Raw genomic sequence first — 23613 nt, forward strand, 5'->3', positions numbered from 1 at the left:
TTGTTGATGCTGCTGGAAATGATGTTGGCTTTTTTTTTTGGCAGCTTGTAAGTCTCTAAAATTCCCAGATTTTCTTTTTCCTTTTTTTTCTCCTAAAGAAATAACTGTTTTTAAGCCATGTTTTCCCTTCCCTTTGTTTTGGTGTGTGTGTGTGTGTGTGTTTCACTATTGATTTGTAGCAAGTCAGGAATACATACCATTTCTTTGCAAGTGTTTGTCTCAGAGGGCAGTGCTGGGGGCCTAATACAAGAAAGGAGGTTGACAATAATTACTTATTTAGTTTCATGTTGCAACAGTTAAAAGTGGAGAGCACATGCCAGTAACAAAATGTAATTTTTATTGTACCTTGAGAAGGGAGATTTTGGAAGAATCTTCCCCTTAGCTACATCTGCCTGTGAAATCTTTTTCATAGGAAAGATGGATGGGACTTTTGGAATTCTTTTGAATTTACCATCTCTGATAGGTTTAGGGATTCTAGTTGCCTCCTCCCTTTCAAATCAGCAAAATATGGATTTTTGGATTTATTCCTGCCAGGCTGGAATGAAAAAGGGGCTCTTGGCTGGGCATAGAGAGATCTAAAACTGTAGTCAGAGGGGCAAATTCTGAATTTTTGTCTTTTGGCTTAGGATATACACCTCCCCAAATCTGTAGAATTATAGGTGTTCAAGGGGCCCATTGTGGTCATGTTCACAGTACATACTCTTGGGGGGCTCCCACTGCCTTCCAGAGTAGCCCATTCCATGTTAGAGAGCTCCTAGAGTGTTATTCCTGCTGTGCCCTTCTCTCCTCCCCTCCTCCCCCCAGTGAAGCATACATTTGCTTCTTTGCAACTTCCTCTTACTGCCTGTAGGGAGCAGACTGGATGGGACTAAATCCTGCTTTTAGGGTGCTTCAAAGGAGTTGTGATATCCCTGGGACTATTAGGGACTTCCATGCATTTGGGGCCCTTCACCGTTCTGATTGTCTTCCTGTGGATGTTCTCTAGCTTGTCAGGATGTGCTCCTCAGAAAAACATAGCACTCCAAGGACCATATTTGGGGGAGGGAGGAGGGAACTGGCTTTGGCCTTTTCTCCCTAGCAGTTTCAAATGATTATTACTTGACTGGCTCATTGAGCTTGCAATCCCCTCAAAGCTCCAACTGTGCCTACCATGCTTCTGCCAGCCTGGTTTCTTGTGCCCATCCTTTCTCTTTGTTGGGTTTAGTGTACTCTTCTGGCCTGTCATTCTTGAAGTTCTGACCTACCCAATGTGTTAGTTAGCCCCCAAGCTAACTGCAGGTTTTGTAAAAAGCTCTTTAACTTTATCCAGCTTGCTGATAAAAAGGGCTGGGCAGAAATCCTGGGCTGCTGTCAGAGAACCTTCCCAGCTGATGTGGAATCATTGGTGATGGTGGCTCTCTGAGCAGCCTGTTGGAGACCCATCTAGTTGTGCTTCTGTCTGGTCAGCATCTCTCCTTTTTCCTGTCAGAGTAGCATAAGATAAATGGAAAGGAAAAATCAAAACTGAACAGCACCGTGATAACTGACTGAGCCTGGCCTTGAAAAAGAGAAAATGCATTTTCTTCTTTGGAGCAGTCTCGGATTTGACTGTTGTGCTGGCCAGTTTTCTGTAGTTGTTTTGCTCCCTTTTTAGTTCTTATTTTTAATTTCAAGGACCTAAAGCCTATCTAGCACATCCTATCTGTCATTTGGGCAAGAAACCTCCACCCCTACAAAACATGGAGATACTAAGAAGAGATTGATTTGCATTGGAGGAGCCTTCCTCTCCTGGGAATTCCCAATACAGGGAGTCCTTGTGTCTAATTGGGAAGGGGGCTTCTGGCTAGGAATGGAAAATTATAAACTATATGAACATATATATATGTAATATGTATATAAATAAAATGTATCTTTATGATTTAAAAAACAACCCGTATGAGATACTTTTATCAAGTGGTTTAAGACTTGGGTGAACCATATTGATAATACTCCCTGCTTATACAGTTTAGATACCCTGTCACAAGATGAAATCAAGGTAGTCTAATATGACTGGTATCTTGCCCTGGCTGGAGGTATCGTGGCTACATGTAGGCCTGATCCCCAAATTGATGGTCACAGAAACTCTAACTGCCTCCAGTTTTCCAGCCTGGCTCTGTTTGTCTCACTCTTTGGCTACCTGCTCACCTCAGCACCTGCTCACCTCAGCTCCTAGAGGCTCACTGCATAGGGTACATACCCATTCCCCTGTGTTGCCTGAGCACAGCTTAGGTCTTCCCAGCAGCAGGGATTATGGGCATGTGCCACCAGGTTGGCCATAGCAGCCCCCGGTCTTCTTGCTGTTCACCTCTTTTCTGGATGTTCCCATCATTAGTAATAGAGATGACTATGAACCACTACAAAGAATTCCCAATCCCTCTATTTTTGTCCGCTTGCACTTTTGATTTCCTTCACAGGCTAATTGTACACTATTTCAAAGTCCGATTCTTTTTGTGCATCAAAATAACTGTTTGGACATGTATACATATATTGTATTTAACTTATACTTCATACTTCAATATTTAACATGTATTGATCAACCTGCCATCTGGGGAAGAGGGTAGGGGGAAGGAGGAGAAAAATTGGAACAAAAGGTCTTGCAATTTTCAATGCTGAAAAATTACCCATGCATATAACTTGTAAATAAAAAGCTATAATTTAAAAAAATTAGTAATAGAGAGCTCCTGATAAAAACTGCATTGATAGCGGCTCCAGAGCAAACCAAAGTCCCTTAGAGCAGAGGATTCAGAAATCCACTGGTCAGCTTTGTACTGGTCTTTCATTCTTTCCTTGCTTTTCATAGTCCAGATACCTCCTGAAATGCCTATTAGGTGATGATTGCAGTAATTGAATTGAGTTGATAGAGACCTGGCTCTTGGTCTATAGTAGTAGGTGCTTTAAGATATAGATGGTTAGATGGATGGATGGATCTAGTTGGTAGCAGTCAGGAGAGAGGACATCAGCTGCAGTAGGTAGTATAAGATTTGGTAACCATTTCCCTTCAAAACTACATAAGATATTTATTGTAGACACCATGTGTACTTTAAAAAAAGAAAGTTTCTGATGGTGAAAAGTGAACGTTTTACTGCTCTTGTTGTAGCTCATTTCCATGTCCTTGGAGGAGCCATGTCTTCCTCAGCCTGGTGACTCTCTCTGATTCTCAGGAAGCCAATCTCTGTGACCTGGACTTGGTCCTTTTGGGACAGGACGATTTCTGACCTGGGCTTGCAGTCCTCCCAGTTGGCTGGGGCCTGGCTCAGTGCTGTCCCTGAAAGCCAGAGGCATTGGGGAAGGGTTTTGTAGCCAGCACTTAGCGTTTGTTATGTAAATAACTTATGCTTGGCTCTGCCCAGCATTCCCATGGCATCTGGGCAAAGAGTGCTAGTTATAAACACAATGTGTTTGGGATAAAGCGACATGAGTGAGCTTGACCCTGCTCTTTTAGCTGAGGTAGGCCCCAGAAGGAAGCCTGGGGGTTTCTGCTTTTGACTCTGACTCAGTAGATGCTCTTTGTCTGAAGAGATTTAAACCAGAGACTGACTCTTCAAGTGACAAAATAGATTTGTCCTTTTGGAAGTGTATAGCTGGGCTTGGCTGTGGAGCTGTTGATGGGTCTCTAGTCAATCCCAGTCCCTTTTCTGGAGGCCAGTTTAAGCTTTCTCTGGGGTCTTCCGGGAGCTTTACTATCTCGTTTTTATTTTGGCAGCTCAGTGGATCCTTCCTTGAAGATACTTGAGGTCGTATTAAAGAGCTGAAAGAAAATGGTGTCCAAGCAGGCCTTCCTCTGCAGCCTAGGCTCCGTCTACTTGTCTCTGCTGTTTGTTTTCCTCCTCATGGACGTTTACGCTAGGCCTGCGAACAACTCGGCCTTAAAGGAGAAGGGAGCTGACAAGGACGAGAATGAGATCCTACCCCGAGACCACCTGAATGGCGTCAAAATGGAGATGGACGGGCACCTGAACAAAGACTTTCACCAGGAGGTCTTTTTGGGGAAAGAGATGGAGGAATTTGATGAAGATTCAGAACCACGAAGAAACAGAAAAAAACTCATGGCAATCTTTGCAAAGTAAGTCGGGGATATGTCTTAGGGGCAGGTTCTGAGTGTTTACTGTGGCCATTGGGATTTATCTGGAAAAACAATAATGATGCTGGTAATAATGGTAATAACTAGTATTTATGTAGCACCTACCATGTTCCAGGACCTGTGCTAAGCTTTTTTACAAATAATCTCATTTGAGTCTCACAACAACCTTGGGAGATGGATGCCATCATATTCCTATTTTATAGATGAGGAAACAGGCAAAAAGTGACTCAGTGACTCATTTTAAATCGCACTACTAGTAGGTTCCCAAAGCACAATTTGAATTAAGGTCCTTTTTGATCCAGGATCAGAATAGCATCCATGGCCCTTCCTAGTTGTCTCTTAGTAGAATTGATAAGTATAACACAAAATAATTTGAGGAGAGAACCTTAGCCCTTAAGAGAGTTGGGGCTTGGTATAGAAAGAGGGTTTGAGAAGAGAAGAGAAGCACAGAGCAGGGGGTGCTGGCTTGTGTGGCCTCCCCGAGGCAGGGAGCAAAACATGACTTTGGAGAATAGAGGCTCATCCAGTTTGACCTAAATAGAGTCAGGGAGAGGAATAATGTGAAACATGGCTGGAAAGGCTATTTGGGGCAGATGCTGGATTCTAGGCTGTGAGGGGTCTTGTCTTGAAGGGCAAGGGATACCGGTAAGGGATCAGCAAACATTGATTTAGCATCTGCTGTGGGCAGGCACCTGTGGGGTCAGCAAGAGGCAAAACACAATCCCAGGCCTCAAGGAGCTTGTAATCAGTCTAATGGGGGAAGATAATGAGCAAAGGAATAGTGTGAACTAGCTGTGTGAATAGTCCTGGGCCTTGTAGACTGGTGGCAAGTGAAATGATTGGTGGAGGAGATACAGGACTGAGCATAGTGAGGAGGGTATCCTGGTAAGGAGAGGACCAGTTTTTTCTGAGAGGCTGGACCTAAGGTTTAAGCATGTGGATGATGGGGAGGGGAAGCTGAAGTGGGCAAGGCCTTCTTTGGGGTAGAAAGACTGCCTTCTCAGGCGTGGGGGAGAGCCATGGTCTTATTAGAGAAGATTCCACAAGCACAGCTGATTTAAGTGACTGATTTGATAGCGGGAACAAGGTCAGGGGATAATGAGAGCTTCCCTCGCAAATTCTAGAGAAAGGATTGTGAAGGAAAGAGAGGGATTGATGAGGGAGGGATAGAAAGGAGATGAAGAGCTGTCATTGGAAGTGAGCTACATGAGACACAGGGTCTTAATTAATGCTTTGTGATCGAGGAGCATTTCTGTTGTTTGTACAAGTTCCTTGAAGACAGAGGCTGTTTTTGCTTTTTTTTTTTTTTTTCTCAGTTGAGAATCTTGACACCCCATATTTTCACTGAAAAAATGAAGGCCATTCTCTTTGTTTCCCTCCCCCTTCCTTCTCATCTCCCATCACTCAAAGGCCTCCCTCATCCTTTTTAAGGCAGGTGAATCCTCTGCCTACCCACAGGAGCTCATTCCATCTGTCTTTGCGAGATTTCCCTACTGTCATTTTTACCCTCCTTTAGCCTCTCCATGTCTGCTGGCTGCTTCCGTTCTGCCTACCAACATGCCCGTGTCTCGTCCTTGCCCACAAGCTTTCATCTTCTGTCTCTTCTCCTTTTGGGGTCCGAACTCCCGGGGAAGGCCATGTATAATTGGTGCCACCGTTCCCTTCCTCTCACAGTCTCTTTAAGTCTCCATTGTTAGGCTTTTGACATCATCGTTCAGCCAGAAATGTTCTCTCCAAAGTTATCAATGATCTCTTTTAAAAATTAAAAAAAAAAAAAGTTCATTTTTAAGAAGCTAAGATTCATCTTCTAATTTTCCTGCCCCTCTTAATTGAGAAAACAGGAACATGGAGTCATGCCATAAATATGTAGTCAATCAAAAGAAGTTTCTATATTCACCATGTCTAAGACATATTTGTCCCATTCTGCATTCTGAGTCTTTCACTTCTCTGTCAGGGCGGGTATTTGCTTCTCCACCGGTCTTCTGAAATCTTGGTCGATTATTATTCTGGTGGGAGTTAGCACAGTGGTATTCCATAAGTTTGTATACCATAACTTGTGTGTGCATTGCACCCTCTCAGATTCCCATTCTTTGTCCCCTCAAAGAGAGATACTTTCTTACATCCTTAGAATTTGCTTTGCATAGAACTAATCTATCCCTTAATATTCTCTCTCTCTTTCTCGCTCTCTCATTTCCTCTTTGCTCTTGTTTTCCTGTTGTGTGAAATGTACTTTTTTCGTGTATGTGTGTATTCTTGACTCTTTTGACCAGTTCAGATGAGAGGGAGGTTTAAGTATCAGCCGTTTCTCTCTACCCCTCCTCTTTGTTTGTATAAATGTCTACTTGTGTAGATATTATGTGAGATAATTTTATGAAATATTTTTATGTGAGATACTTTTATGTGAGATTACATGGGATGATTTTTTTCCTCTCTCCTCCTTCCCCTCTTTTTTCATTCTTCTCTTAAAATCATGAAGCGATTATAGAACCACTCTTAAACCTTATCCATTTGGACTCCCTCTGCGGCCCCTGATGATGATAAGCATCAGAGAGACTTTTGTATCTTCTCCCTATGTTTGAAATGGAAAGAATTTATCCTTATTAAGTCCTTTATTTATGTTGTTTTTTTTTTTTTAAATCATTCTCTTCACTCCAGTGTTTGAATTTCAAAGCTTCTACATAGCTCTGGTCTTTTCATCAGGCATGTGTATAAGTCCTCTATTTCATTAAAAGTTCATTTCCCCTCTTATAACATTATGCTCAGTTTTGTTGGGTAAATTCTTGGCTGTAAACCCACATCCTTTGCCTTCTTGGGATATCATATTCTGGGTTCTCTCTTCCTCTATAGTGGTGCTTCTAAATTTTATGTAATAGTCATTAGGCTGTCTTAGTGCTTGAATTATTTCTTTCTGGCTGCTTGTATTATTATTATTAATTTTTATCTGGAGCTTTTTGATCTTGTCTATAAAGTTCCTGGGACTTTTCACTTTGGGGTTCTTTTCAAGAAGAGATTGATAAATTCTTTCTATTTCCATTTATCCTTTGGTTCTCAGAGATCCAAAAAATTTCCTTTAAAATTTCTTGAAACATTATGTCGAGATTTCTCTTTGGATCTTGGTGTTCAAATAGTCCAAAGAGTCTTAATTTCCTTCCCTCAATTTGTTTTCTAGGTCAGTTGTTGCTATGATGTTTTCTTCTGCTCTTCCCCCTCCACAAGGTTTTTGCTTGGCACTTAATAGGTACTTAATATTTTATGCTTGTATTTTAAATAGTTTTAGTGATAAAACAGTGATAGCTTTTTTTAAGTTGCAGACAAGTTATTGTAGAAGTTTAAACAATAAATACATCATTGATAAATATTCAGCCCTATAGGGAATAAAAAGGAAATGAAGAAGTCACAGAAGTGGTACAGAGATGCTGAGGGGTGCATCCAGGAGAAGAGAAGATCAGGAAAGCCAGGGCTAGGAAGAAGAAGCTAGAGACTGAGCAGAGGCTCCAGCAGACCAAGCGGTAGAAGGATTGTCACTGGCATTTTGGCTGTTCGCTTGTCCAGTTGTGTCTGACTCCTCTTGGCTCCTTCTGTGGTTTTCATGCCAAAGATACCGGAAGGATTTTGCTCTTTCCCTTTCCAGTTCTTTTTGCAGATGAGGAAATGAGGCAAATTTGGAGAGAAGTGACCTGTTTGGAAGTATCTGTGGTCTCATTTGAACTTAGAGCTTTTGTACCACAGGCCCAGTGCTCTATGTACGATGGCACCTGCTAAGACCTCGCAATACCAATACCCACCTGAGCTGGCTTTGAGGGAGAGGGAGTCTTGTCTGTGAAGGGGCAAGGGAAGTAGAGATCAGGGGGCCTCCTGAGTGGCTCGACTCCCTTGACTCTACCTCAGCACATGGGGCACGAGCCGCAGCCCTCCATGCCCCTGATTTAGGTGCTCCCCTCCCTCCTCCAGCCTGTGCTGGCCAAGAGAGTGCCCAGGAGGGTGGATCCCTTTGGGGGCTTAGCTTCTTTTTTTTTTTTTTTTTAATCGTTTTTTTTTAAATAACTTTTTATTGATAGAACCCATGCCAGGGTAATTTTTTACAACATTATTCCTTGCACTCGCTTCTGTTCCGATTTTTCCCCTCCCTCCCTCCATCTCCTCCCCCAGATGGCAAGCAGTCCTTTACATGTTGAATAGGTGACAGTATATCCTAGATACAATATATGTGTGCAGAACTAAACAGTTCTCTTGTTGCACAGGGAGAATTGGATTCAGAAGGTATAAATAATCCAGGAAGAAAAACAAAAATGCAAGCAGTTTATATTCATTTCCCAGTGTTCTTTCTTTGGGTGTAGCTGCTTCTGTCCATCCTCGATCACTTGAAACTGAATTAGCTCTCTTTGTCGAAGAGATCCACTTCCATCAGAATACATCCTCAAACAGTATCGTTGTTGAGGTATATAATGATCTCCTGGTTCTGCTCATTTCACTCAGCATCACTTCATATAAGTCTCGCCAGTCCTCTCTGTATTCATCCTGCTGGTCATTCCTTACAGAACAATAATATTCCATAACATTCATATACCACAATTTACTCAACCATTCTCCAATTGATGGACATCCTTTCATTTTCCAGCTTCTAGCCACTACAAACAGGGCTGCCACAAACATTTTGGCACATACAGGTCCCTTTCCCTTCTTTAGTATCTCTTTGGGATATAAGGGGGCTTAGCTTCTTGTTGGTACCACTGGGGAAGCATAGCTCAGTAACTCTGAGACATAGCTTGAAGTGACTTTAAGATTAATTTTCAGTAGATAACTCTAACACCCTTCTGTGGAAAAATGTCTTTGTGAAGAAAAAAATTAATCTGCTTTAATTTAAGATCTTATAACATTTCTCCCTAAAATATGAAGCCCTGCCCTACTTTTACAATTGTGATGACCTCTAAGTCCGTGCTGGCTCTGGAACAGAAGGCAATTAGCTAAGGCAACTCTACTCCTCTATTGGGGTAGCTAGTGCCATAGCATTGGTGCAGTGCTAGTTACATTGATGACAAATTTGCCACAAGATGGCAGTGATTCCCCCCTTAGCATTTAAAACTTACAGTTTCTTAAATACGTTTATTTGTTTTGTTTTAGTTCGCATTTTCTAATGAATCATGTTGGGAGAGAAAAATCAGAACAAAAGGGAAAAACCATAGGGGTGGGGAGGAACAAAAAAAGTGAACATAGTATGTATTAAATATAGATTTAAATAAATGGTGGTGCTTGGATTTGATGGAAGGGCAGCAGCATTTTCCACCAAAGAACTTGTCTTTCATTTAGAGGGATCTTTTGTTTGAAATGAAGTATGTTGGGGAAGGAGAAGCCAAACTTTTTTTGAATTTTTTTGAAATTGTTATTTGTCACCTGCATTTATAACTATCCTTCTTCTGCCTACCCAGGGAACTATATCTTGTAAAAAAAATAATAATAATAATAATAATAATTTTTTAAAAAGAGAATTTAAAAAATCCAGCCCAGTAGAACTGACACATACAGCAACTGAGTTGACAGTATAAATGCAGTGTTCAGTACCCCATCATCTTCTCCCCCAACCCTGTCTGCAAAAAAGGAGGGAGGGGACATTTTCTCATTTCTTTTTCAAGAGCAAACTTGATGACCAGCCGTGTAAGCTTACTTCTATGACCTTCTAATCTCCCTTAGTAAGGGAGAACACTGTGGTTTCTGAGATAAGCAAAAGAGGTAGTTCTCAGAAAGGACAGGTAGTTCTTGTCACCCTCTGTTTGTTTTCAGAAATGTTGTTGTCTTGCTGCAGATGTATTCCTACCCTTCAGCAGGCAGAGCCTCCTTTCCTGTCAAGAGCGATTGGCCCCTAATGACTGCAAGCTGTATACACATGACAGCAACGCTTCTGTTCCACCCTGTGATTCTTGGGAATCAGAGACTCATTTCTGTTCTCACCAAGAACATCACTTGGTTCCCATTGGCCTCTTTGTCTATCACTAGGAGTGGCTAGATGGGAGTGTGGTGAGGAGGGGGCCTCAGGAATGCTGGGTAAGCGAGACCTCAGGCCATCTCTCTGCTAATCCCCAGAGAGGGGCCCTGATCTCTGGCCCCAACCCTGCCCTGCTAGTCACAAGGGATGTGATCAGGCCCGGTCCGAGAGTGCAGGTCTCTGTCCTCCTCAAGGTGGCGAGCTTTGTCTCAGTTCTCAGGAGGGAGCTTCCTTGTCTTATTGGGCTTGCCTTTAATGTGCTCTTGCCTCGGTTGTCCTTCCTCTGACAGCTCATTCAAGTCTTCCAGGTTTCTTTGAGTCGTCCCGTTCATCTTTTCTAATAGCCACTGTATTCCCTTAAATTTACGTGTCATCATTTGTTCAGCTGCTCCCCGTTGATAAATACCTTTCTCAGTCAGTTATATCTGCTCTTTTCTCTACCTTGGCCATGGATGGCATGGAAGCCTATCCAACATTTGATGATATGGATCATGGTTATTATATTCTGGTCTTGACAGGGTCAAATAACCTTCCTATAAAAAGAAATCAAGTTGGTCTGCCATGATCTATTATTGTTAAAATCTTACCTTATTGAAGCTTCTTGCTTTTTCTTTTCTTTTCTTTTCTTTTTAATAGTTATTTTTCCAGATACATACAGATAGTTTTCAACATTCATCTCTGCTAAGCTTGTGTTCCAAATTTTTCTCCCTCTCATTCCCCTCTCCCCTCCCTAAGACAACAGGCAATCATATATAGCTTAAACATTTACACTTCTTCTAAACATATTTCCATATTCATATCAAGAAAAATCAGACCAAAAGGGAAAAAAATAAGAAAGAAAAAGCAAACAAAAAAAGATGAAAATACTCTACTTTAATCCACATTCAGTCTCCACAGTCCTCTCTCTAGATGCAGATGGCTGTCTCAATCACAGATCTTTTGGAATTAGCCCAAATCACCTCATTGTTGAAAAGAGCCAAGTCCATCATAGTTGATCATCATATAATCTTGCTGTTGCTGTGTTCATCAGTTCATATAAGTCTCTCCAGGCCTCTTTGAAGTCATCTTATTGATTTTTTCTTACAGAACAATAATATTCCATAACATTCATATATCACAACTTATTCAGCCATTCTCCCGCTGATGGACATTCATTCAGTTCCCAATTTCTTGCCACTTTTTACAAAAAGGGGCTGCCACAAACATGTTTGCCCATGTGGGTCCCATTCCCTTCTTTAAGATTTCCCTGGGATATAAGCTCAGTAGAAACACTGCTGGATCAAAGAGTATGCATAGTTTGATAGTCACTGGGGCATAGTTCCAGATTGCTCACTAGAATAGTTGGATCAGTTCACAACTCCACCAACAATGTATTAGTGTCCCCCACATCCCCTCTAAAATATGCATCATTATCTTTTTCTCATCTTAGCCAGTCTGAGAGGTGTATAATGGTACCTCAGAATTCTTTAAATTTGTATTTCTATAATCAATAATGATTTCATTGCTTTTTCTTTTAAAGTCATTTGTTAATACTCTTCCCTGGTAGGAAGGACTCTCTCTTTAGCCCTATACTCATTGTTGGGTTTTGTCTCCAACACTTTGTTTCTGATGTGAACTCTTTTGGATGAGCTATTTTGGGAGTTACCAATCAGCACTCCTCTCTTAGTGTTCTCAAACTGGTCTCCAGTGACAAGATGGAGCAAGTAATCTGTCACACCATCAGCAGGGCTGTTTTGAGATTCAGGCCTTTGAGCATCCTCTGCAGTCTTTCTGAGGCCCTTGACTGTGACTCAGCTGCCATACCTGCCAGCTCTCGTCACATCTCGTGAGACCGTTGTCTACACTTGGTGTCTAGTGTGTGTCCTTAATGACTCCAAGTTTCAGCTCCTGTTCATGGTCTTTGTTCTGTTTTTCACAGCACAAAGAGTACTGTTCTTGGCAGAGAAAATAAGTGGTATCCGGGGGTGGTTCTGCTTTATCTCCAACTTTGGGGGAAAAACCTAATTTTGTTGATGCTTTTTGCTCTTACGTTGTAATCATTTAAAGACAAACAAATAAGCTAGAAGAACAGAGAGAAGACACTGGAATTAATAGGGCTTGGAGAAGTCTTCCAGTAAGAGATGGAATTTTAAGAAGACCAGGAAAGTAGAAAGCAGAAATGAGGAGGAATAGCCTTCCAGACATAGGGGGCAACCAGAGAGTGCCCGGAGCCAGGAGAGGATCTGGTTCATGGAAGAGCCAGGAGGCCAAGTGAGTTAGGTAGATAGTATAACCTCCCTTTGGTTTAACCCCCAAATTTCCCTGTCAGAAACCAGTAGAAGGCCTGTTCTCTTGCCGTCCTTGACCTGGCTAACTGAGAGATCAGGCAATATGCCTAACAGCCTTTTGAGGATACCTACCTTATCCTATACTCTGAGAAAACTTGTTACCTGCTGGCTCCAGAGGAAAAACTCCTTTAAAGCTACATTTAATTCAGTCCGTACCCAAATTGTTGTGGTTGAGTAGGGTTGGGGAGAGCAGTAGGAGGATGTGAACATTGCCTGTTGCTGCTTTTTTGTTGCCTTAAAATATTATGGAGATTCTTGTTTTACTGTAGGTAGACAATGGAATTAATTTAGAAATAATTCACCAACTGTATTCCCATCGAGAATGAGCATAGCATTGTGGCTAGAGAGCCGATTTGGAGTTGAGATGACCTAGATTCAAGAGCCTCCTTTGACACCTACTGGTTGTGTGAGAAAAGTCACTTTTCTCACATTGGGCCACCAGGATCTCTCTTAAGACTAAATAAATTGGAGAGAAAGTATCAACCTTTAGGAATTCCTTGTAATAATGATGGCTAACATTGGTGCTTTCCAATTGTCATTTCATTTGGTTCTCACAACGATCCTGAGAGGTGAATATTCCTATTTTATCTCAGGTTGGATCTGAACTCAGATCTTTCTGAATCCAGACCAAGAGACCAATCCGATGAAATCACTGCTCTGCTCCCTTTTTCCTTTCTTATTCTCTTAATGCCATAGTCAGGATTAAAATAGGGAATCAGAAGGTGATTTTATGGAAAATAAAATTATCTAATAATTTCCAAGTAGTTCCTTATCAATACAATGCTATGAAGGTAGATTTTTTTAAAATAACTTTTTATTGACAGAACCCGTGCCAGGGTAATTTTTTACAACATTATCCTTGCACTCACTTCTGTTCCAATTTTTCCCCTCCCTCCACCCTCTCCCTCAGATGGCAAGCAGTCCTATACATGTTAAATATGTCACAGTATATCCTAGATACAGTATATGTGTACAGAACTGAACAGTTCTCTTATTGCACGGGGAGAATTGAATTCAGAAGATAAAAATAACCCGGGAAGAAAAACAAAAATGCAAATAGTTTACATTCATTTCCCAGTGTTCTTTCTTTGGTGTAGCTGCTTCTGTCCATCCTTGATCAATTGAAACCGAGTTAGATCTCTTTGTCGAAGAAATCCACTATCATCAGAATACATCCTCATATAGTATCGTTGTTGAGGTTATGAAGGTAGATTTACAGTATAATTTTAAAGCATCAAATAACTTATAGCTATTTATGAGAGAGAGAGAGACAGAGAGACAGAGAGACAGACAGAGACAGAGATACAGACAGAGACAGAGGCAGGCAGACCAGCAGGTAGGCAGAAACATTAAAAACCAGAGGCAAAGAAAGAAAAGAGAAAGATTGGCTGCAAAAGTGACTGTCCCCACTACATTTCTGTGATATTTCCATCTAATAACAGGTCTGCTTATTGATTTAAAATTGTTCTAATCTATCTGCTATCTGCTGACATTTTAACTATTCATTTCAGTCATATGTGGTTAGTCTTGGAATTTTTTTAGGGGTAATGTGACCTATAGAATGGAACCAGAGATATTGAGCTAAAAAAAAAAAAAAAGAAAAAGAAAAAGTCCCCTTACTTTCTGCCATTTGAGAGTAGGAACAGTAGTTTTAGTTGGCTTAGCTAGGTCCAGACTCAGTTACTCTGTTTTATATAATCAGACTCCATTTTTATCATCTTGCCTGGATAGTGTAAACCACTAAAAAATGAGAATGATGGATAGAGTTGAAATGCCTTTTAAGCAGAGAGGGGAAGAAAAGGAGAGGAACGGATTGAGGAGATAGTCATCCCACAGAGGTCAAGTGACCAGGCCAAAGCGAGCTACCTCCCCAGGGTGCTGAGTAACTGCCGCATGGGACGGGCAGCTGTTGTTGGTGTCTGAGGGATTATGGACCCCAGGAGAAGTGCCTCAGGACTGGAGGACAAAGACTGGGCCGATTCCTAAGATGGGACGAGAAGGGTACAAGCAGAGTGCAGGCCAGTGAGTTGGACTTTGATTTCTGGCCTTCTTCTGGACTGTCCAGCACTTAAGAAATGGTTTGTACCACGTCTAGAGAAGGCAGCAAGTGTTGGTCAGCATGTCTCGGTCCTGAATGAGTCCCATCAGACTGCCCGGGTAAGCCTGGTTCAGCTGCCCTTGCGTTTGTGCCCCAGCACGCAGCAGAGTGCCTGGGATCTAGTCTTCCAGGATAAGGCACAGATATCAGGTTTCCAGTTTTCAGATGACATACTAGCATGTTAAATGATGGTTATTCTCCAAACAGACCCTGGCAGGCTGAAAGATTGGAAAGGTGACGCTTAATAAGAGAACAGGTCCAGTCTTAGGCCAGGATTTTGGTTGGGTGAGAAGGGTGACATTTATTAGAGGACAGGTCCAGTCTTAGGCTGGGGTTTTGGTCCACCGTTGTCCTTTGTTCTCGAAGAGGACCAAGATGACGTTACTCTGGTAGAGGTGTCGTGTGTCCGACTGGCTGATCAGACCAGTGCGAGCTCAGACTGCTCTGCCACAGGTCACATACAAAGTCCCTACGAACATTTGGGGGGCTTCTCTAACTTTGCATGTTAACTTGGGGAGATAAGTTTGTTCAAGGAGATCCTGGTAGTGCTCGTGGACTTGAACCTTAGTATGAATTAGAGTTGCAATCTGGTGCTCACAGAGTCTCATAAAAACCACTGCAGGCCGAATTAAGAGAAGCCTCAGACCTAGACCTCACTGGGACCTGCCAAAGCCCCCAGAGTGCCAAGATAAGGAGCTCTCCCCGAGGTGTCAGCACCCGGGCTTTTCCTCGGCTCCTTCTGGCAAAAGCAGTGGCTCTGAGTCTTGTGCGGCCCTTGGCCCTGGTCTGCTTTACTTGTCCCTCTTCTCTCTCTCCTTTGCCTGAGGAGTGTAGACATATGAGTGGGCACAGCAGTATCTCTAGATCCTGGAGGGGACACCCGTATCTCCCACAGTGCCACTCAGTCATCACCAGGGCTTAGAATAAAGCTCCAGGAGTCAGGCCACAGAAGCAGTCATTTCCAGCAGCCATTCTGTCCTGGCTCAGGCCCAGGGACCCCGATGTGCTGGGATTGGACCTATGCTCCCCGCTGTGATCGGGCAGTGGGGAGAGCTTGGACTTTGGGCATTTGGATGCCCTGATGGTTAGAGAACAGCTCTTGTCAGTTACCCTTAGTCCTACAGGGACAGCTCTTTCATTGACTTTGGTGCATCTTTGCAGGGTGGACGTTAATAACGACAAAAGAATCAGCGCCAAAGAAATGCAGCGATGGATCATGGAGAAGACGGAGGAGCACTTTCAGGAAGCTGTCAAAGAGAACAAGATGCACTTCAGGGCAGTTGATCCCGATGGTGATGGTAGGACTGTCTCCCCTGGCCCCGGAATTGTGCCTCTTTTAATAGGCCCTTGTACTTCCAGCAAGGTCACAAAGGTCTTCCTGAGCCAAACTGCACGTTTTAAAAGCAAAAATAGGGCAAAAGAACTGCTCTCCCAGTACTGGTGCATGGAGCCCAGAGGAAAAGGGGTGCTCATTTTCCTAGAAGTGAGTTAGCCTGTCGCTTTTCATGTCTGAAAAACTGCTGGGTCTGCAGGGAGAGTTGCCTGCAGGGTGGGCCTCCACATTCTAGGCTTTAGAGACAATAAGAAAGACAGTTGTCCCTGCTGACCCTGGCAGATAAACCGGCCATAGGCCTGGCTAGTCTGGAGCTGCCAGGTGGCTGCTTTCCTGTCCCTGAACTGCACAGAATACCCAGAATGTGGCTGGGCAGTAGAACAGGTGGCTCTGCTTGTATCCTTCCAGTGTGATGAGGATGTCCATAGAACTTGGTTTCTGCTCCTTGAAACCCCAGACACTAGCATAGTACCAGGTCCCTAGGAGTCCTTTATAAATACAGTCACAGTCACTTCCCATTTAGTAAATTGTTCATCATATTAAAAAGTCTGAATACAATTGATTGACAATATGGACTAGGAAATGGTCTGATATTTTTTGGTTTAATATAGTTTGGTACCATTTAGAGTGAACATCTTAAAAATAAATTTGAAATACTTTACTGCAAGGGCTCCTCTGAACTTTTTTTTTAATGAGTGATCCTTAGTATAAACGCTGACTAAAGTTGTACATTAAAAAGGACAATACAACCTGAAGAAAGAAAAGGACCAAAGAAAATAATCAGTAAAGGACACAGAAACTAGCAGTTTAAAACATCTTGTTTTTTATAATTTTTAAATAATTATATAAAGCTTTTTTCCCCCCAAAAAAACACATGAATAGTCAGCATTCACCTTGCAAAAGTTTGTGTTCCAAATTTTTGTTCTTCCTTCTTCCTCTCTATCTCTACCCTTAGATGACAAACAAGCCAATGTTTTACATTGGATTTTTAAAATAAATTTTATAATTTTTTTTGTTTTGTAATATCTGTATTTCTTGAAGTATCTGTTTTTCACCATCCCAGAGAGCCATCCTTTTTAACAAAAAATAAAAAGAGAAATAAAAATTCAGAAAAACTGACAACACTGAAAATCTGACATTATTTGCAGTGTCTCCCACCCCTGGTCCCTCCTTTTGCAAAGAAGTTGGGGTGATGTCTTCTCATTTTGGTTCTTTGGGGAGAACTTGGTCGTTACTTCCCAGCATTCTGTTTCCATCTTTTTGATAGTTTCTTTTTCCTGTTCTTATTGTGTACTAGGTTTTCTGGCAGTTCTTCACTTCACAGAGATCTTCCCACGCTTCTAGCATCTTTACATCCACGACTTCTTTCTAGTATTACATAGTACTTACTATGTAATAATATTATAATCAGGGGGAAAGGACCCACATGTGCAAAAATGTTTGTAGTAGCTCTATTTGTAGTGGCAGGGAACTGGAAACTGAGTGGGTGCTCATCAGTTGGGGAATGGCTGAATAAATTATGGTATATGAATGTTATGGAATATTATTGTTCTGTAAGAAACAATCAGCAGGATGCTTTTAGAAAGGCCTGGAGAGACTGACATGAACTGATGCTGAGTGAAATGAATAGAATCAAGAGATCCTTGTACACAGCAACAGGAAGATTCATGATCCGCTTATGATGATAGACTTAGCTCCTCTCAGCAATGAAGTGATTCTAGGTAATTTCAATAGACTAGGCTTGGAAAATTCCATCCACATCCAGAAAGAAAACTATGGAGGCTGAATGTGAATCAAAGCATAGTATTTTCACTTTTTTTGTTTGGTTTTTTTTTCTTGTTGTATTTTCCTTTTTTAGTCTGATTTTTCTTGCACAATATGACAAACATGGAAATATGTTTAAAAGGATTGCACATATTTAATCAGATTGCTTATTGTCTTGGGGAAAGGGAGATAAAGAAGGGAGGGGAAAAAACATTTGGAACACAAAAATCTTACAGAAATGAATTCAACATTCATAAAGAAGTTTGTTTTTGGAAGTTATGTTTTTAGAAAAATAAAATACTATTGAGGAAAAAACTAGTGTTACACTCATAAGCCACAATCCCTGGCCAGCTTCCTTTCCAATGTTCCACCAAAAGAATGCTGCCTTGACTGTCTTAGTATAATTGGGGCCTTTCCTTCTGACTCTCATCTCTGGGGTTATGCCTGGAAGTGGCTTATCATGGTCAGAGATAATGAGCACTTTAGTTGCACTTTAGTTTCTTCTTTTTTTTAAAAAGCATAATTCTTAATGATTACCTCCAAAATGATTGGACCACTTTACATCTCAACTCATGGCAGTTATGTGCGCCCCATCTTTGGTTTTTTTGTTTGTTTGTTTTTTTAAGTAATAATTTTTGTTTTTCAAAATACATGCAAAGATAGTTTTCAGCATCCACTCTTGCAAAACCTTATGTTCCATATTTTTCTTTCTTCCTCTCCCCCTCTCCCCTCCCTTAGAATAAATAATCCAGTATAGGTTAAACATGTGCAACTCTTCTAAACATATCTCCACATTTATCATGTTGCACAAGAAAAACCAGATCAAAAAGGAGGAAAAAAATGAGAAAGAAAAAACCAAGCAAACAACAACAACAACAAAGGTGGAAATTCTATGCTGTGATCCATACTCAGTCCCCACAGTCCTCTCTCTGGATGCAGATGGTTCTCTCCATCCCAAGTCTATTAGAATTGACCTGAATCATCTCATAGCTGAAAAAAGCCATGTCCATCATAATTGATCATCACATAATCAAGTTGTTGCTGTATATAGTATTCTCCTGGTTCTGCTCACTTCACTTAGCTCAGTTCATGTAAATCTCTTCAGGCCTTTCTGAAAGCATTCCACTGTTCATTTCTTACAGAGCAATAATATTCCGTTACATTCATATACTACAACTTAATCAGCCATTCCCCAACTGATGGGCATCCACTCAGTTTCCAGTTTCTTACCATTACAAAAAGGGCTGCCACAAACTTTTTTTGTACATGTGAGTCCCTTTCCCTCCTTTATGATCTTTTTAGGATACACACCCAGTAGATTGTATGCCCCACCTTTTTAATACTCCTGAAACATTTGTGTATTCCTGTTTTTTGTCATCTTTGTCAATTTGCTGAGTGTGTGGGGAAAGATCAACATTTCTCCTAAATGACTTGGAACCATTTTTCCTCTGGTTTTTCATGGTTGGCAATTGTTTTTGAGGATTGTTTGTTTATATTCTTTGATCACTGATCTGTTGGGGCCCAGAAAAGGGCATGGCTTACTTTTATTTATCTTATTTCTTTTGTTGTTTTATTGGACATAAGGCACTTTGATTTTATTGGTGCTGAAGATTTTTTATTACTATAATTTAAAGTATCTAAAAGTATCTTTTTTTGTCCTCTGTGATTCTCTCTCTTATGTTAAGAAGTTTTCCATTATTCACAATTGAATTAATAAAAAAATCTTCTGCACCAATTTAAAGTATCAGTATTTTTTTATTGTGTAATCCTTTGATTTTCACAATTGTATCTTTCGTGGCATATTGTGTAATATGTTGATCTAAACTTAATTTCTTACAAGTCTGCACTCCAGTCATTGATGCTGAAGAAACCAATGCATTATTTTCTAGAAATAACACCAAAATTCATCACAGGGGACTAAAATGCTAAAATAGGAAATAAAAGATAATTGGAATAACAGATAACTTTGGTATGGAATGTGACTGGGTTGGAATCTTGCTGTAGTCTAGGAAGTGATGATTGATTCGAGGATTTGGTATGGTATTGAATTTATACGATAATTGAGGTAGTATAAAGTTTATTGTTATGTTGATTCTGGTTAGCAATGAGCAAGGAATATCCCTCTGAATATTTCCATTTTTATTTTTATTTTTTAAAAGGGTTTTATAATTTTCTGTGTCTGTTTTTGTTAAACTGACTCTAAGATAACTTCTGCATTTACTAGTTGTGATTGGGATTTTTCTTTCTATTATTATTCCCTGAGTTTTATTATTATTATTACATAGAAATATCATTTATTTGTGGTTTATCTATTTCCATTTTCTTAATTGAACATTTTCTCACTAGATGACTCAGTGTATTGAGCACTAACCCTGGAGTGAGGAAAACCTGAGTTCAAATGTAGCCTCGGGTATTTGTTAGCTCTGTGAACCTCACCAGCAGCCATTTCTTCATCTGTAAAAAGGGGTAATAAGCACTTTCCTCCCAGGGTTGTTGTGAGATGCTACATATTATATAAATATGTTCTCTCTTGCTAACTGTTGTTGTTTTATTAGTTGTTTGCTGAAGTTCGATGCCAGCAGCAAATAGGATTGATTTTATCTGCTCTTTGCTGCTGTGTATTCTTTTCTTTGGTATAATTACTCTTATTAGACTTCCTAGAACTATGTGAAATAGCTTTATTCTGTTAGTTACTGGGAAAGCTTCTCATATTTCCTCATTGTTAGCTTTCCCCAATGTTAGATTTTAGTTTTGGATTTGTATTCATTATCACTTTTTTATAAAAAGTTCATCTATCCCTATATTTTGGAGAGTTTTTTTTTTTTTTTTTTTTTAGTATAAGTGAATATTTTATATTTTATTTATTTAAAACTACATAGTAATGGGTTTTTGTTTCTTAAATGCTCAATTATGTTCACTGTTTTTCTAAGTTGAGCCATTTTTACTTGCTTAATTTTAATCTAATTTAGCTGTAGTGAATAATTTAAAGTCACATTACTGTATATACTTATGGTGATCTAAGACTTAACTATTTAACCAACGCATTGTTCTAAGACAGTTTCAAGGGATTCATATATCCACATTCAGAGAGAAAACTGATAAATTTTATGTGTAGATTGAAGCATACTTCTTTTCACTTAATTTTTCTTCCTTTTTTGCAACATGGCTGACATGGAAATATGTTTTGTGTGACTTCACATGTATAATTGTTGATATATTATGTGCCATTTCAGAGAGTGGACTGAAGGGCTAGAGGGAGAGAGAAGATTTAGAACTCAAATTTTAAAATATTAATGCTAAAATATAGATTACATGGTTGAAATAGTTTTTTTATATGGTTGTTAAATTCTTTTGAAAAGTGTTTCTCTTTTAAAAATTTATCTGCTGCTGCAAGCATGACTCTTAATCATATATTCCTGGCTGCTTTCTTGGCTATGGGACTTTTCTTAGAAATGTTCAATGGCTTTTCCATACACACAACCTTCCAGCTTCTCCTCTCTTATTTTGGCTGCACTGATTTTGTTTGTAGAGGAGGTCTAAAATTTTACCTAAGAATGTTTCCTCATACCATACTGCTTTTTACCCCTCGGGTTCATTCCATAGTATTTTCTGGGTTAGCATACCCATAGAAGGGCTGGGCACCCAATCGGAATTCTGGGGAAGGTGGAGGCCGACATGGGGGTTTCCTTGGGCGGTTTCTTATGTGCTTTTCTTTTTTCTTTCCATTTCCCTACTTCCCACTTTATCTAAAAGTAAAATTGGACTCAAGAAAAGTATTTTTGAAGCCTTTGTTCAAAAAGAAAGCTAGTTAAGTATTTGGGAAGATTCCTGGGATTTTTCCTGCTTTTTACATATGACTGTAGTTTTGGGGTTTTAATAGCTATATCAGAAGAGCAGAATGATGTATTATTAAGTATTCTAACATGTTTGATGTATTCTTTTAGGCCGTGTGTCTTGGGATGAATATAAAGTAAAATTTTTGGCAAGCAAAGGCCACAACGAAAAAGAGATTGCGGAAAAAATAAAAAACAATGAGGAGCTGAAAATTGATGAAGAAAGTAAGTAGAGATGAGCTTTGATCCAGGGCCAGGTTTTCTGGGAGTTTTCTGGGATTGCATGGCTTCCTTCTTGAGCCAGCTACTTATTGGGCCCTCAGAATGAGGGTGCTAGGGGGCCAGTTGGTGCTTCCTGGTGGAACATTTGCTTTGACTTGGGTAAGTAAGAGCCGTGCTAGGCCAGGAGAGCAAGCAGCTGCCAGATGGGTAGTGCCAGAGGTGGGGTAACGAACGTTCAGGTTTTCAGGGCCTAGTGAGGATGCACAGCTCGCAGATGTGTCAGACTGGGGTGACAGTAACTGCTGGGCTTCGGGCTTCATGAGGCGTTTCACATACAGCAGTATTGCTTTCATTCTTCAGAAGGTGGCAGAATTATCCTGACTGAGCAGGAGCCACCTTGTTGAAGGAGGGACCATGAAGACTTTGGGGGAGTGAATGACTTCCCCCATGCATAAATATTTGTAAAGGGAAATGGTGATCATGAAGAGCCAAAGTGGCTTCCTCAAGAAGAGGTCTCGGAGAACGAAGCTCATCTCTTTTGGCCAGCCTTACTTACACTGGTTAGGAACATGATGAAGAGACTGTGTAGATGTCAATAAAGTCTTTGACAGAGTTACTCATGTAGACAAGTTAGAGAGGTGGGGGCTGGAGCTCCCATGGTCATGAAAATCCATGTCATCTTGGGGAATTTTCTAGTGAAATGCCATAGGAATCTTTCATTGGCTCTGGACCATTTAAAAATTGGGTAATTAGGGGTAGAGAGGAAGGAAAGATGTTTCAGAGCTTGAAATAAAACAAAAAGTGAAATTAAAATAGAAACAAGTTGAATCATCAACTGGGAAGAAAGCATGACTCGTATATCTTTTCAACATGAGAACTCAGAGCTAGAAAGGATGGCCAATATCATTGAACGACAGAGCCCCAAGGCCTCAGTGGGCTAGAATAAAGGGCTGGATTTCCTCGAATGACATTTAATAGAAATCAATGTGAAGTTTTGTTGTTGGGTTTAGAAGATAGCTTCATAGACACAGAGAGAAGAAGGCAGGTGTAGAAAACTTCTGGGGGTTTGAATAGACTCCATGTGAATCACCCCAGTTTACATGGCAGCACAAAGGGCCAATGGGAGCTGTGTCTGCCTTCAGAGGAGGGCAGGGGGGCCAGCCCTGCTGGCCTGTGAAGTCGTGGACAAGCAGAAGAATGGCCAGAGGGTGGAGAACCTAGAGTCCATCTAGATGGAGGAACTCGGGAGGTTTAGATGGGGAAAGAAAAGCTTTGTTGGGGGAGGAGGAGGCAGGGTGGCCAAGATGGATGGACATTGAGTCTTTAGCTCATGAGCTTCAGGGATAGATGTGGGGACAGCCAGCAGCAGTTAGGGGGCAGGTCACGTCCCTCCTGGATCTGGACCTTAGCCATGGAAGGCCCTCCTTACTGGAGGCTGCTCATGCACATCCTGCTTGAACCTAGTGGCCCCTGAGGGCCCTTCCGACCCAGGCTCTGGGTTCTTTTGATCTGTGTGTGGATTAGTCATTTTAAAATGGGTTTTTTGTTTTGTTTTGTTTTTGTTTTTTACCCCTTATTCATCAAAAGACAAATATAATTTCTCTATGGTGCAGGTATTTTCCCTTCGTCTTAGGACTACGTATGTGATTTTCCTTTACAAGAATGCTGAGTAGGCCATTCACATCTGTCAGATACTCATTTGAGTACAAGGTCTTGGGCCCAGTGGGGGGGCTTTGTACACAGTCCCTCGTTTGAATTTCTCAATAGTCCTGGATGAGAGATGTTGGGTGGGGTGCATGGCTCTCCCAGCTAGTAAGTGACATAGAGCTGGGGCTCCAGGGCCCGATCTGTTACTAAAAGAGATCAGCCAAGTGTGGGAGCCCAGGACGAGTACAGATCCAGAGACTGTAGAAGGTGGCGATGGGAAAGGGGGATTCAGGACAGGACGCTCTAAGAG

At 41.0% G+C, this 23613-nt stretch overlaps 1 protein-coding gene across 2 annotated transcripts in view; it reads left to right on the forward strand.

The window, feature by feature from the left end:
- The window catches only part of SDF4 (stromal cell derived factor 4), a 39137-nt gene that overhangs the window by 5189 nt on the left and 10335 nt on the right, over positions 1 to 23613 (forward strand). The window contains exons 2-4 of one of the 2 annotated variants that reach the window (XM_051988849.1): positions 3722 to 4081; positions 15666 to 15802; positions 21546 to 21659. In XM_051988849.1, the coding sequence (XP_051844809.1) occupies positions 3777 to 4081; positions 15666 to 15802; positions 21546 to 21659 (556 nt within the window). In that variant the 5' untranslated portion in view covers positions 3722 to 3776. The remainder of the gene's footprint in view (positions 1 to 3721; positions 4082 to 15665; positions 15803 to 21545; positions 21660 to 23613) is intronic. The other variant, XM_051988850.1, reaches the window with a different exon arrangement.

The sequence above is a fragment of the Antechinus flavipes genome, chromosome 3 (assembly GCF_016432865.1).
Source record: "Antechinus flavipes isolate AdamAnt ecotype Samford, QLD, Australia chromosome 3, AdamAnt_v2, whole genome shotgun sequence".
Taxonomy (NCBI): Eukaryota; Metazoa; Chordata; class Mammalia; order Dasyuromorphia; family Dasyuridae; genus Antechinus; species Antechinus flavipes.